The sequence below is a fragment of the Rosa chinensis genome, chromosome 7, assembly GCF_002994745.2.
Source record: "Rosa chinensis cultivar Old Blush chromosome 7, RchiOBHm-V2, whole genome shotgun sequence".
Taxonomy (NCBI): Eukaryota; Viridiplantae; Streptophyta; class Magnoliopsida; order Rosales; family Rosaceae; genus Rosa; species Rosa chinensis.
The window spans coordinates 10,733,828-10,749,159 of record NC_037094.1 but is presented as its reverse complement, the minus strand read 5'-3'; the positions used below and the strand labels follow the sequence as shown (position 1 = coordinate 10,749,159).

At 43.2% G+C, this 15,332-nt stretch overlaps 1 protein-coding gene across 1 annotated transcript; it reads left to right on the top strand.

The window, feature by feature from the left end:
* The first annotated feature begins 205 nt into the window (after positions 1 to 205).
* LOC112176158 (cytochrome P450 736A117) lies at positions 206 to 2,280 on the top strand. Its single transcript, XM_024313982.2, has 2 exons — positions 206 to 1,357; positions 1,549 to 2,280. Exons 1-2 carry the CDS (start codon positions 416 to 418, stop codon positions 2,164 to 2,166), a joined length of 1,560 nt encoding a protein of 519 aa, XP_024169750.1. The 5' UTR covers positions 206 to 415; the 3' UTR covers positions 2,167 to 2,280.
* The last annotated feature ends 13,052 nt before the right edge of the window (positions 2,281 to 15,332 follow it).

Here is a 15,332-nt window from a genome sequence, read left to right as displayed (position 1 = left end):
TTCTACCACTAGTTTATTTCGGATAACGTAAAGAAAATGAAGGTCGAAAGACATATTTGGGCTTTGTGGTGATCACACAGTTTTTATCTTCGAAGAACAAAGATATTTCCACTTGGACAGTTGGACTGGGGAAGGCAGGCCTTCAACACACGGCTTTATGTTTTTCAAAAGCAAAAATGATTATTCGCCGTTTCTTTATGATAACTGATAACTCATACTCAGATAGGACCATTAACTTTCCATAGCCTCGCATCAAAAAGACACAAAAAAAAAAAAAAAAAACTATTTGGCTCTAAATTGGGACGCGCGTCTGCACTACTGAGTATAATCACATTCAGATACACGTCTATAACTAGGATACTTCACAGTCATAGCAGACTCACAGATTTGTAACCTGGATAGAAAGAAGGAGATAATGAATCTGCTCGAAATATTGCTGGATCTAAATGAAACCTTCTCCCTAGCGCTTGTTGCCATTTTCCTCATTCTCGTATACAGATGGTCTTTCACTACTCTTTCAAAGAACTCACCACCTTCTCCACCAAAGCTCCCTATCATTGGTAACCTTCACCAACTAGGCTTACAACCCCATCGCTCACTTGAAGCCCTGTCTCAACGCTGTGGCCCTCTCATGCTCCTCCATTTCGGAAGCGTCCCCGTTCTTGTTGTCTCGTCTTCCGAGGCTGCAAGTGAGATTATGAGAACCCATGACCTCAATTTCTCCAACAGACCCAAGTCGGTCATCCTTGAGAAGCTTCTCTGCAACTATAAAGATGTGGCATCGGCACCTTATGGCGAGTATTGGAGGCAGGTGAAGAGTATATGCGTTCTCAATCTTCTGAGCAACAAGAGGGTTCGGTCTTTTCGCGCTGTGAGAGAAGATGAAACCAAGTCCATGATCGACGAAATAACGAAACATTCGTCGTTTTCAAGAGTCGTGAATTTAAGCGAAATGTTTGCGACACTTACTAATGGTGTCATTTGCAGAGTGGCTCTGGGGAGGAAGTACAGTAGCGCTGATTGCGTTGAAGGCGGTCAGACCTTTAAGGAGCTTCTGCTGGAATTTGGAAATTTACTGGGCACCTTCAGTATCGGGGACTTTATTCCATGGCTTGCTTGGTTGAACCGTGTGAATGGTTTGAATGCTAAGTTAGACAGAGTGGCTAAACAGTTTGATGACTTTTTGGATAAAGTGATTCAAGATCATAAAGATGATCGTTCAAGGAGTGGAAACGATGGCCAATCTCAGATTGACAACGACAACCAAAACGATTTTGTGGACGTTTTGCTCGAGATTCAAAAGGCGAACTCGCTTGGTTTTCCTCTTGACATAATTAGCATCAAGGCTCTCATCTTGGTACGTATAATTTATCCTCTCTCTCTCTCTCTCTCTCTCTCTCGAGCTCTCTCTGTGTGTGGGTTGGGGGAGAGGGGGTTGGGTATATAGTTGTGTTAGATGTTTAATCTGCATGCAATATTTGGATACTATTGATTACATAGTTGTGTTAGATGTTACTCATGTTAGTAAAATGCTGTGATACATTGTAGGATATGTTTGCTGCTGGAACTGATACCACATATACAGTTCTAGAGTGGGCAATGACGGAGCTTTTAAGGCATCCAAGTATCATGAGCAAACTGCAAAATGAGGTACGAGAAATAGTCGGAAACAAATCACACATAACTGAGAATGATTTGGTTGATATGCGCTACTTGAAGGCAGTGATCAAGGAGACTCTTCGTTTACACCCTCCAATTCCATTATTAGTACCCAGAAAATCCACCCAAGATGTGAAAATAAATGGTTATGACATCAAAGCCAACACACAAGTTATAGTCAATGCATGGCAAATTGGAAGAGATTCCAAGTCATATCACAATCCGGAGGAGTATGATCCAGAAAGGTTCTTAAATACTCATAGTGGAATAGATTATAAGGGAAATGACTTTCAATTAATTCCATTTGGAGCTGGGAGGAGAATATGTCCAGGAATTCAATTTGCCATGGCGATTAATGAGATTGCTTTGGCAAATTTGGTGTATAATTTTAACTGGACACTACCCGGTGGAGCAAAATGTGAAGATTTAGAAATGAGTGAATCGACCGGGGTAACCATACATAGAAAATATCCTCTTAAAGTTGTTGCTATTCCATATTCTTATTGAACTATATAACTATATGTACATGTAGCTTATATAGAGAAGAATATTGTGGTTGCTCTGTCTAGTCGCAAAGAACATTATTGTCAATAATATCAGGATTATATTTGATATTGTGGAGACTCCCTTCTTCCTATGGATCAGAGCCTTGTATATATGATCCATGATTTACTTGGTTACTCTTGATAGGTTCTTTCTTAATAATAATATTAATTATAATAATAATAATTAATTATATAGTTAATTATTATTATTATTATTATTATTTTATTTTTGTTTTGTTTTTTGTTTGTTTGAATAAATGGCTGGTGCGGGTGCCCTCAAGCCTTAATTAATGAAACTGTTGAATACAGGAGGGGGGACATTGAGCCTAAACCCCTATTACAATAAATATCTAGAGAACGTCCTGAAATACTATTATGTGTCTCTACCAAATAATTGTATTTAACTAGGCACCAACTAGCAATGAGCTCTCTACTAGTGACTCTATTTGCTTTAACCCCTATTACAATAAGTATCTAGAGAACGTCCTGAAATACTATCATGCGTCTCTACCAAATAATTGTATTTAATTAGGCACCAACTAGAAATGAGCTCTCTATTGGTGACTATTTGCTTTAACATAGCGGTGACATAATGGAAAGATAACTCGATATGTAACCGGATTACAACGTAGCATAATTACCATACGCACAGCTTTTCTACTATGTTGCCGCCGGAAGATAAATTCGACAACACTTAGTCTCATCCTACCACTAAAAGGCAGCGACCATTTGACGAAGTAATGAACTTGCCACCTACGTAGAGCAAACAAGGCACTTTGAGTGCATACACAGGCAAAAAGCCAGACTAGCCCTACACAACAAATGTAGGAATTTATTGCTCGCAAAATGCACAAAACAACTAGGCAAACTAAAATAGAAAAATTAAAATTAAAGGAAACAATAGCTTAGGCTAGGTCCACGAAGTGAACCCAACCCCATCTCTAGACCAGAACGGGCCCACTAGTGGCCTCCAAGCCCAAAAGGCCAAATCAGCAACATATCCAGCCTTTCCGGCCCAAAGCAACAGCTGCATTTCGCTGCCACCAAAACCGCCACCCCACCACTGGTGTTGGGCCACCCTCACGCCTTCGTCGCCGTCCAACCACCGTGGGACAACTCCAAGCTTCTCAGATCACCCAACACCAGACGACATCTGAACCCTCTGCAATTGGATCGGGATTGACGTCTCATCACGCTATCGATCTCAGCCAACCTTTGATCTGCACCATCCGGCCATTAAAACCGACCGGCTAACCATCGATCGCTAACAGACGCCGCTTTGACCCAGCAAAAGCCATCTTCGATCCCAGCCCGCTTCCCTGACTCAGCCATTCCTTTCAACCCAGAGAGACCCAGAACACATAACGATCCAACCCCTCGAGCTTTGGAGACAAACTTGAAACAAATCACCCATCCGACCTCACCCAACATGCACCGGCTAGGCTAGAGGCTATTGCCGGCGCCAAGGCGTAGTTGGACAAGCTTTAGCACAGACCACGGCGTCCTCTAGGGTTTCTACGAGAGAGAGTTTTTTTGGGGATGACGATGTATTTTTATTTTATTTTATCATCATCATCATCTATACTATTATTAAGAGAACCCACTTTGTCAGCTAAAATGTTTAAAATAACTTCTGATATATGAAGGATATTATGGTAAATGAAAAAATAATAAATGAAAATAAAAAATAAGAAAAAGAAGAAAATTGTCAAGAATAACATCTCATCCCATGTTCTGTAGATATAACATCTCATCTCATATAGTGCAGATATAACTTGCCAATCCCACTATCTACAGATATAACTTCCCACATCCTATAGATACTACCTATTTTTTTTCCTCCAAAAAATAAAAATAAAAATAAAACTGTTTCACAAATGCATGTGTAAAAAAAGACTAGTTATTTTTTTTTTTGGAAGGGATTTGGAACCCAGTTTTACTGTGAGGCTCAGCCCCACGCTCGAATAGTATTGATAATCGAAGGATGATTGTACATCGAGGGGGACATATAACATTCACCTCGAGTATTAGTACAAGAATCCTCATAGAATACATCCTGAATAATAGTAGGTGTCTCCCATAATCAATACTCATCTAAAATAGATAAACTAGCAAGGTGCGTCAATCTATGGGCTACACCATTTGCTTCACTGTAAATGGATTGTAAATGAAAAGACAAAATAACCTGTAAATAAGCCTTACAATCCTCTACAATACAACCAATCTTTGAAAAATCCTCCATCTCTCCATTAAGTGCGGTAACAACAACAGCACTACACAGTAAGTTTCAATGTCAAAATTAGTCATGCCCTGATGTATAGCCAATATAAGTCCCGCTCTCATAGCCTCAATCTCCATATTCATAGCCTCAATCTCCATATGCAAAGCAGAATGTACAAGAGAAAAAGGACGTGCAATAGCAGCTAAAAATGTACCATTTTCATCTCTGATAACTGCCCTAATGCCTCCTTGTCCTGTGTCCATATGGAAAGCCCCATCCACATTCAATCTTAGTCTCCCACTTGGAGGGCGCTGCCACCGGGTCTTAGGCCTTGACTGCTTCTTTTTCTCTTTGCCATTATGCACTTTGTTGGTATACATATACCTCCCAGACACAAGTATAGGAAGCACAAGTCTCATCTAGCCATCACAAAGTAAGGAAAGAGCTCCCAGCCAGGGATCCCAATACCCTTGGGGCGGTATCGGGAACCCAAATATCCCACACTGAAGGAAATAAAACCAAACTCCCCCAAATCCATTACATAAGGATCATCTCCAACACCCAAAAGATGTAACTGTTTACTATCGCTTTCCATTATCATTATCTTATAACGATATTGACTTAGGCTTCGGAGTGTTGAAGGCTGGCACACCCGGTCTTCCCTCTGACTTTTGTTTGTTTTACAGATAAGCGAGACTGATAGCGATAGTAGCAGGTCGAGATACCTCATGATTTAGCTGGACCGAACCCCTCTCGAGACAGCTGAAACATTTATCTCCAGAAGGAGTCCCCTCGCTCCTTGCTGGTAGAACGACACACTCTACCAATGGCTATCAGCACCCCCGAAAACCACTAAGATGATCAGCTCCACGAAGGGACGACCCCTCGAGGTCCAAAGCATACTCGAGTTTCATTGCCCAAATACTGAAGCACGCTCGGTCATAACGACCGATGCCACCACCGAACTCGAGATCACGATGCTCGACCTCATGGAGATGAGGCCATAAGCCAAGCGAATGGAGGCCGTAGCAGCCCTTCGAGAGGTTAAAAATATGGCGAACTAGAACCGTATTCTCCCCGAGGCACTCCAACGGAGAGTCGAGAATAATGAGGCACTGGACAGGGCCAGTTAGCAAGAGACCCCGATACTAACCATCGGTGGTATCCCGACACCTGGGGCTATCCTAACCACAGACCAGGGTACCGACCTCGCTGGCACATTTATCTCACCCACAGCAGAAACTTCTGGAAATCTCACAGGCCCTACACCAGGAAATACAAGCATAGGACCATAAGTGATCTACTTGAATTCACCCTTCTTCCCCAACCAACTTGGTACAGCGCCACCACCCCAACTTGTACTCGACATGGCGGGAATGTCAAGCACCAATGCAGCTATGACCACCAACACAACTGTACCCTCACTCGATCCCAACACGCTCATGCTAATCCAAATGAGGGAAACTATCGCCGGTCTACAGGCACAAATCGAGAATGCAGAGAGAAGGTCCTGTTGGCAATTGATAACAGCAAGATTCCAGGGGAAGACGGGACCATTCACACCCCGGATACAAGCTGAGAAGTGCCCACAGGAAAAACCTTTCAAGATTGAAAAATATAATGGCACTGGAGACCCATATCACCACCTGGAGGTTTTCCAGTCCCTCTTGCATGGGACACGGTACACTGACGCAATGGACTGCCATGCATTTGAAGAAACCCAGACAGAAGAGGTCTTACACCGGTTCCTTAACCTCCCCGCCAATTCCATTGATAGCTTTCAGGAACTCGGAGACAAATTCCTCAGACGGTTCATCCTGTGCGGCAGCGGTTATCGCACAACGCCTGACCTATTTAGGCTCAAGCAGAGGCTAAATGAGCACCTGCAGGACTTTGTCCGAAGATGGCAAAAGCAAGCTACACAATGCCGCTCTCTTAACCCAGCCCTAGCAGTATCAGCGTTCAAGCAAGCCCTCCAGCCAGAATACTTCTTGCTACAAATCAACACTAACCCCGCCCCCGCGACATATGATGACCTACTTGACGCCGCTGTCGTTTTTGCTCAGGCTGGGTATGACACCTTTGGTTACAATACCAATACCAATGCAAACCTAGTCAACGTACTCCAGCTCAACAACCCCATCAGAACCACTGCCAATAGGAACAGACATAGCAATAGAGATAAGTCTGCCCAACACAGTAACAGAACTCTAAGGAAGTGGCTTGGTTACACTGATAAAAGGGACAAACAGTACATAAAAAGCCTCGAAAAGCCGAAGTACAACTCATCGGGTAGCCGGTATTGCGATGCACCATATTGCAGTGGCCGATATGGGGAAACCCCAAAATACGATGCACCCAGGTACGAGATCTACACCACACTCACCACCTCATACGATCACATTTGGAACAACCACAAAGACATCATCCTACGCCCGCCGAAGCATAAACCCAGTAAGGAAAAGCCGTGACATAATGGCAAATACTGCACATACCATGAAGAAGCCGGCCACCCCACCAACATATGTTGGGCACTGAAAAATGTCATCGAACATCTCATCCAAAATGGCAAGTTGTCGCAGTATCGTACTCCTGTAACGGGAGCCAATGCCATCGAGGTCTGTGGGCAGATACTAACCATACAAGAGGATTCGAGATCCTTCACCTGCTAAAACGGCAATGCCCTCCGGGACAGAAAATATTGGGACCCAGTCAAAGATGCCACACCCCGCAGGTGGAGTGGGACTCAGTCGCTTTTAACCACTAGGAGGACACGATAAGGAAACACCATAACGACCCTTTCTCAATCACTATGGTCATCGACCACTATTGATGCCATAGGGTTAGTCTTGGCAATGTGCGGGTACTTAACGGGCCGACCGGGTAAGAACCCGTTAGCTTAACGGGTTTCACGGGCTAAACCCGGCGGATTTGCGGGTTATATGTTGGAACCCGTTAAGACCCGTACAATTAAGAACAAAACAAGAATATACAATTAATTAGCATTCAAACAAAAATGGCAGATTCTTATAAAAGTTGAAGATTGAAGAACTATGAACATTATTCCAACTTTAGTCGCTTTAAAACAAAGGAGTAAATTTAAATTTGTAAGCAAAAAAGACATACGATGAAAACAAATTAAAATTAATAAAAGTTGCAGAGTGTTTGTTAACGAGAATAATTTCAAGAGTTAGTTTTTGATGTCTGCCAAAGGCGTAAAGCTTCCAACATTCAAAAGGTAACTATTGGCTCTGCAATAACTATTTGTCATATGCAAAGTAGTATTAGATCTGAAGCCATAGTCATAAGGTGTTGTATATAAAGCAGTCCTCCAAGGACGATTTTAAGAAATCCCAAACAATTGTTCCAAACAATTAAATACCAAATAAAAACAATAATATTAATACGCTAAAAATAATTGTTTACAGATCCATCACCAAGTACAACAAATTGTTTACAGATCCATCACCAAGTTTAAAGAATCAGTTGCCAAAACCAAACATTCCCCTGTAATATCAAAACCTCGAAAATTCCTCTATCTCTAAGACTAAACCCACATCTCAAAATCAATCAAAGTTTCAATACCTTGAGAAATTGGGAGGGTAGCAAAATCCCAAAACTGTAAGACAGTGAACAGCTTTGGAGAGAGGAAGCAAAACACAGAGAGAGAGAGAGAGAGTCGGTTTTTGGGTGACTGAAAAGAAAAGGGTTGTTTGTGGAGGCTACTGTGCTCGCGTAGTTTGTGGTTGCCGAAAGACAGAAAGAGTCAAAATGAGTTTTTGGGAAGGGTTTTGAGTTAACGAGTTCCAACGGGTTTAGCACACAAGGCCTGTTAATTTACTGATTTTTTGCGTGTGAGCTATCGTGCGGGTTTATTAATCTGGGCTATCGTGCGGGTTTACGGGTTACAGGGTTAAATGCCAGGCCTACATAGGGTCCTGGTCGATAATGGCGCAACGGTTAGCATCATGTTCGGTAGTTGCTATGAAGGTTTGAATCGAGACAAGAAGAAACTCACCCAGGTTCACGAACCTCTGATAAGTTTTGCAGGAGAAATCACACAGCCCTTGGGGTCTGATAACTTGCGCATAACACTCGGTGGAGGCAACACTATTGCCACAATGACAACACACTTTATCGTCATCGACTACCCCTCATCCTACAACGTCATCCTAGGGTGAGAAATCTGGGGACTTTAGTGCTTCGCCGCAAGACACATGCTAAGGATGAAGATACCCACCCCGAGGGGCACCCTCACCATCAGAGGTGATCAGGAGTTAGCGAGATAGTGTAATTCCCTGACTGTCGGGAGAGGGCATGGTAGACGAGAAGTACTCCTCTCCACGGACCTGCCATCCCCATCCGACAAGCCTGAAGATCCAAGAGAAGGCCCTGAGACCTACGACGATTGTGTTACACGCAGTAAAAAGGAGGATAAACGGAAGCTTAAACACTTGAGGCCAGATGCCTTGGAAGACTTGATATCGATCTCCATATCCAATACGAAGCCAGAAAGAAAGGTCAAGATTAGCTCCAAGACGGACCCACATTTTAAACAGAATTAATCACTTCCCTCAAGTCCAGACAGGAGGTGTTTTCATGGTCATACGCTGACATGCCAGGGATCTCACCAGAATTGCTAACCCACAAACTCACCATCTCACCAGACGTCCCCCCTATCAAACAAAAAAGAAGGGCCTTCACATAAGAGAAATACAAAGCCATCCAGGCAGAAGTCAAAAAGCTCCAAGATATCGGGTTAGTCAAAGAAGTATCCTACCCGACATGGCTATCAAATGTCATTATGGTAAAGAAGGCCAATGGTAAGTGGCGAATGTGTGTCGATTACACCAACCCTAACAAGGCCTACCCAAAGGACAGTTTTCCCCTGCCCAGTATTGACCAACTTGTCGATTCCACTGCAGGCCATAAGCTCCTCAGTTTCATGGACGCCTTCTTGGGGTACAAGTAGATCACCATGGAACCCTCCGATCAAGAACACACATCCTTCACCACTGACAAAGGCCTATATTGCTACAAGGTAATGTCATTTTGTCTGAAAAATGCAGGGGCAAAATACCAGAGACTAGTCAACGCCATGTTTGCAAATCACATCGGGAAGATAATGGAAGTATATGTCGACGATATGCTTGTCAAGAGCATCACCATCGAAGATCACTTCAAAAACTTTGGCAACGTCTTCGACATCTTACTCTACTACGGTATTCGACTCAACCCAGACAAATGGGTATTTGGTGTCCTTAGCAAAACATTCCTGGGCTTTATGGTCAGCGAGAGAGGCATCAAGGAAAATACGGAGAAGGTTCAAGCCATCCTCGATATGGCACCGCCAAAGACGAGAAATGAGGTACAGTTCCTCACGAGAAATGAGGTACAGATCCTCGTAGTTCTCACCTGGTTCATATCCCGCTTAACCGACAAATGCTCCCCCTTTTTCAAGCTCCTTAAAACTCACCACCCCAAGAAATTTGACTAGGGACCTGAGCAAGACAAGGCTCTTAAAGGAATTTGAGACTACCTGGCGTCGGTACCTACTCTTTCCAAACCCATCCTCGGGGAAACCCTATATATCTATCTCGTAGTCTCATTCACAGCAGTCAACGCTGCCCTTGTCAGACATGAGAACAGTAACGAGTTCCAAATATATTATACTGGCAAAAGGTTCAACGATGCCGAGTCCAAATACTCTGATATTGAAAAGTTTGCCCTCGCACTCTTCACCGCTACTCGATGGCTACGACAATACTTCCAGGTACACACCATTCATATCCTAACCAACCAACCCTTGAAGCAGGTCCTCCAGAAACCAGAATCCTTGGGACGGTTAGTAAAATGGTCCATTGAGCTAGGCGAGTTTGACATCGACTACATGCCACGCACAACCATCAAAGGGCAGGCTGCCGCAGACTTCATTACAGAATTCATACCTTTGGAGGACAGTGCACCCCAGAATGAGACAGTATCGAAACCCAGCACCACCCCAACATGGACACTTCACGTCGACAGGTCCTCCAATAGCAAACTTAGCTGGGCTGGAGTGGTTTTGACTGATCTAGAGGGGCACACATACGAGTACGCACTACAGTTCAAGTTTAAAGCCTCGAACAACACAGCCGAGTACTAAGCACTGATAGCTGGCATCCAATTGGCAAAGGAACTGGGAGTGAAAAGGCTGAACATCTTCAGTGACTCACAACTTGTCGTAAACCAAGTCAATGATGATTTCCAAGCGAAAGAACCACACTTATTCCATTATCAGTCCTTCATAAAAGCTCTACTCCAGTAATGCCTTCCCCATCACACCATCGCCATGATCCCACCGGGACAGAGCACTAAAGTAGGCGCTGTCACCAGACTAGTAACATTGCCACCTGACACCGATATTAGAAACCTTAAAATGGAAGTCCTGAAAAAGCCAAGTATCGACAGACCATTCTCAGAGATATTGGCCATAGAGAACCAACAACCACCCTCATGGATGGATCCATTCATCGATTACCTCTCAAAAGGTATCGAACCAACATACAGGGCCATCGCTACCAAACTCCGCCGACGGGCGACACTGTACACAGTCTGAGAGGGAAAGTTATACAGAAAGGAAGGCCATTCCCCCTATTGAAATGCATCTCCCTCGAGGAAGGACAACGAGTTCTACTGTCATTACACGGTGGAATCTATGGCAACCATGCAGGGGCCAGAAACCTAGCATTCAAGGCACTCCGTACAGGGTATTATTGGCCTACTGTTGAAGGAGATGTAAAACATATCGCCGGAGCTTGCATCAAGTGCCACCAATTCGCCAACTCCCCTCTCGCACCATCGATGCCACTCTCTATTATCATCATACTTTAGACGTACTGTCAGTGCGTGACAGGACCCGCCCCGAATTTCACCCTGAAATCTGAGGTGGCCCTGTAGGGCCCACCTTAGGAATAACTCTACCGAAAATTCAGCAGAGTTACCCCTAAAAATGGACTACCTAAAACCTGTAGAATTACAATCACACTTCTAACAAATCATCCATAATCTCCTGGAGCCACCCTGCTCCTCAAAATCCAACAACTCCACAATTTACAATTTACAATTTACAACTAAAATCCGAATAATACAACATAACCCAAACTTTACAATAATTGTCCCACAGGTTATCAGAGCAATCTAAAAGAGAGAAGGAATTCATAATACACGTAGGTTCAACGATTAACCTATAATATGAAAACGATTGCTGCAGATGCTTTGCCTCGAATCCTAGTATGCCGAACCAGCTACTCTGCGGACTGGGCATTTGAAACCAAATGACCCAGGGGAAAGTAGATAAAAAACGTTAGCGTGAGTGGACAAAAATAAACAATTTAAAAGAAAAAGGATTTCATACTTTCCCACATTTATTCCTTTAAAAACTCGATGCATGCACAAATGGTAAATCACATTTAGCTTTAAATCCATGGATTTAAAAACGATAAACCGACTAGCCTCGCTAGTCACAACATTCGAAAAAAAATATATATATATTGTAAAACCGAAATCTTGTTTCTCAAGATAAGACCAGCCCCGCTGGCTACAGTGAAAATCGGACTAGCCCTGCTAGTCAAGCAACGATAAGATATGGGGAAGAAGTTTCACCATACGAAAGAAGGGAGCCTCCCAGGCTCGGGTCGGAGTGTCCCACACTCTGGAGCATCCCATGCTCTACTCTTACTCACCCACAAACACATAGTAAGCAGGGAGGAGTACTAATAGGCTAGCTAGCATAAAATATAGCGACCTAGGTATGGTGGGTTAAAATCATACGAAAATTGAAAATCAGTAAGGCTTCCCCATAAGTCCTGCGAATAAAGAAAACACGGGTACGATTCCCAACCGTACCCAGAAATTCTAGTAGAAAGTCACATAAGTCAACAGCGTGTCCCACACGCTAAAACAATAATTAGATCAATCGTTTCCTCGACCAAAATTCCATTTTAAAATCGGAAAACAATTCATTCCCGAAATCACTTTATAATATTTCATTAATCATACTTTATTTCGGAATTCGCAATGTCCTTTTAAAACTTAGAGCCAAAAATCATTCTAAAATTATAACCATGGTAAATCATGATCATATTCAAAATCCGAAATTCAAATCAATAAACCAATTGATATTCTTAAATAAATAAACGTAATAATTCATTACGAAACGATATTGCATGCATCATTTAAAATCAAAAGTCCACTCACAGTATATGGCTAACGTGGTATCCAAGCGTAAGGATCCTCGTCGAGCGATAGGTCGGTATCTCGTCCTGTACACAATTATATTCCGTAAACAACAATTCAATAAATATTTACGATTCAAAACAAATCCCGAAAACCCTACGTACTCAAACATCTCCATTTCTTTCCGGATTCATGCCAAACTTCACCATTAATATCCATCCTTCGATTAATGTATTCCATATCTGAACAAGGGAAATCCGAAGGTCGGATTCCCACAAATCAACAACCGAAACTCCCAAATTCGGAAATTCATAATCCATGTCAAACTTCTCCCAAAATTAACCAAAATCACATATTCAACCTCTACAACAATTATAGAATTTAATAGGCTAAAAATTGAAATTAAAAAGCGGCTCTACTCGCCTCCACACGTGACCTACAGTGACGGCGCGTGGGGTCCATGCGCCGGCGCCCACCACCTCCGATGGAAAAGTTTAGACTGCCCCCGTGAGGAACCTTGCTTCAATTCGGGGTTTTCTGGCCAAATCACCGTGATTTACTACCACCGGCGTGTGCAGCGGAAGGGGGCGGTCCTGTATTTCTTGGTGGCACGCCGTCAGGTGGCCGGACGGCGGCGATTCGAACGGAGGAAGAAGAAGCTGACAGAAATGAAGAAGAGAGAAATTGGGGGAGAAGAGAGAGAAAAATTACTGTGGGTTTCCAGAAATGGAAACCTATAGTGGTAACTTTCCATATATATACCAAATTTACCATGAACAGTAATTTCCTTATTTCGCTCATAACTTTCGCATAGAACTCCAATTTCTACGTACCACATATGCATGTGTTCGGTTTAATGTCCCCTAATACTTTCATGAAGGAAATTTTCTCAAATTTTGACCCGAACAAAAAGTCAACTTTTAGGGCCACTAAACGTATTGAAACGATAGTAAAAGTGAAAATAAAGGTCGTTTACCGTCCAAATGACTAGTAAACGGGTAATTGAGATACGGGACGTTACAGTGGGGACTCGATTTCATTTGTAAATTTCCCACAGTGCTAAGACAGCTAAAGTTCGATATCGTTGCCGTAGATTACAACACAAAATGGGTAGAAGCCGAGGCCCTGACCACCATCACGGTTTCCAAAGTCATCAACTTTCAATGGAAAAACATCTACTACCAGTTTGGAATCCCTGAAACGATCATCACCGATAATGGAGCACAGTTCAACAACGATACGCTGAGGGAATTTGCGGGCCAGTACGGCACAAAGATCCGATATGCTTCACCCGCCCATCCACAGACAAACGGCCAAGTAGAGGTAGTGAACAAGATCATCAAGCAAAACCTGAAGAAGTGGCTGGACGACGCCAAGGGCCTGTGGGTAGAAAAGCTACCCGAGGTCTTCTGGGCGATCAGAACAACTCCAACGGAGGCCAATGGCGAGTCCCATTTCTGCATGTCGTTTCACACTGAGGTAGTGATCCCTGTTGAACAGGAAGTCCAAAGTGATAGGGCGGCATATTTTGATGCACTCACCAGCTCTGAGGGACTGAGTCTCAATTTTGACCTCCTGGAAGAGCGCCGAGAGCGAGCACACCTTCGAAACATCAACAACAAACAACGCATCACTCGATACTACAATGCAAGGGTCATGCCTCGCCTACTATCTGTCAGAGACTGGGTAATGAAGAAGAAGATGCCAACTCCAACGGGGCTCAAGGCCACATGGGATAGGCCATACGAGATCTTTGAGGCCGTTGGACCCGCTACCTTCTACCTAGGAGGAATAGATGGTATAATCCTCGCACAACCGTGGAACGCCCAACACCTCCGATATTACCCCAAGTAAGGGCAAAGGCACCCAGGCCCTATGCGCGCCACCCCGTTATCGCCGACGCAAACCTTACCATCTAAGCTCCATTTTGTTGTTTTATCCAATGTATCTTGCAACTGCCCGAGTGCTGCAGTTAATGGAATGTCTTTATTATCATCAGATTTCTTCTCAATCACATTTAATGAACGATAAACGTCTATCGCAATCAGACCCCAAAGTGGCCAATATCGCATCCTCAATATCGCTTATTGCGATCAGGCCCCAAGGTAGCCACTGAACGTTTCAACACGCAAAAAGGCAAGGGCAAGTTGCATAGCAATCCTAACGTACTGACTCCGCTTTACCACTAATGTAAATGAAATATCACTTACGGTCGGTTTTGCTGACATAGCAAAATGCTGTCACTCGCAAACCTTTGCATTGTCGACCTCGATCACCAACGATAATAAAGTAACGGTCAACGATATACAATACACTACAGAAAACAATGACTAAAAGCAAATTGCGATGCCAACGACAATAAAGCAATGACTAACGTTCAAAAGGTTGAACGATAGAATACCAAAGGTCAGCAACACGCTCTTGCCCACAGTTCAAATGTAACGTCAAACGATATGATACTAAATGGAGGTACCGTCTGGCTGAAAGACGTTGAATACAAGCGCTGTTTGGGAGGCAACTCAATTCAGAAGCAGCTGTAAAGGAGTCAACAACACATATTTGCTTTTTCTTTCCCTATTTCTTTTGTTTGTTTTATTTTTCTTCTTTTTTTTATTTTAGAATTTTTTTTCATAAATGCCTTCTATCTATATTTATTTGTTTCATTGCATGCTTATAATTGATTACATTGA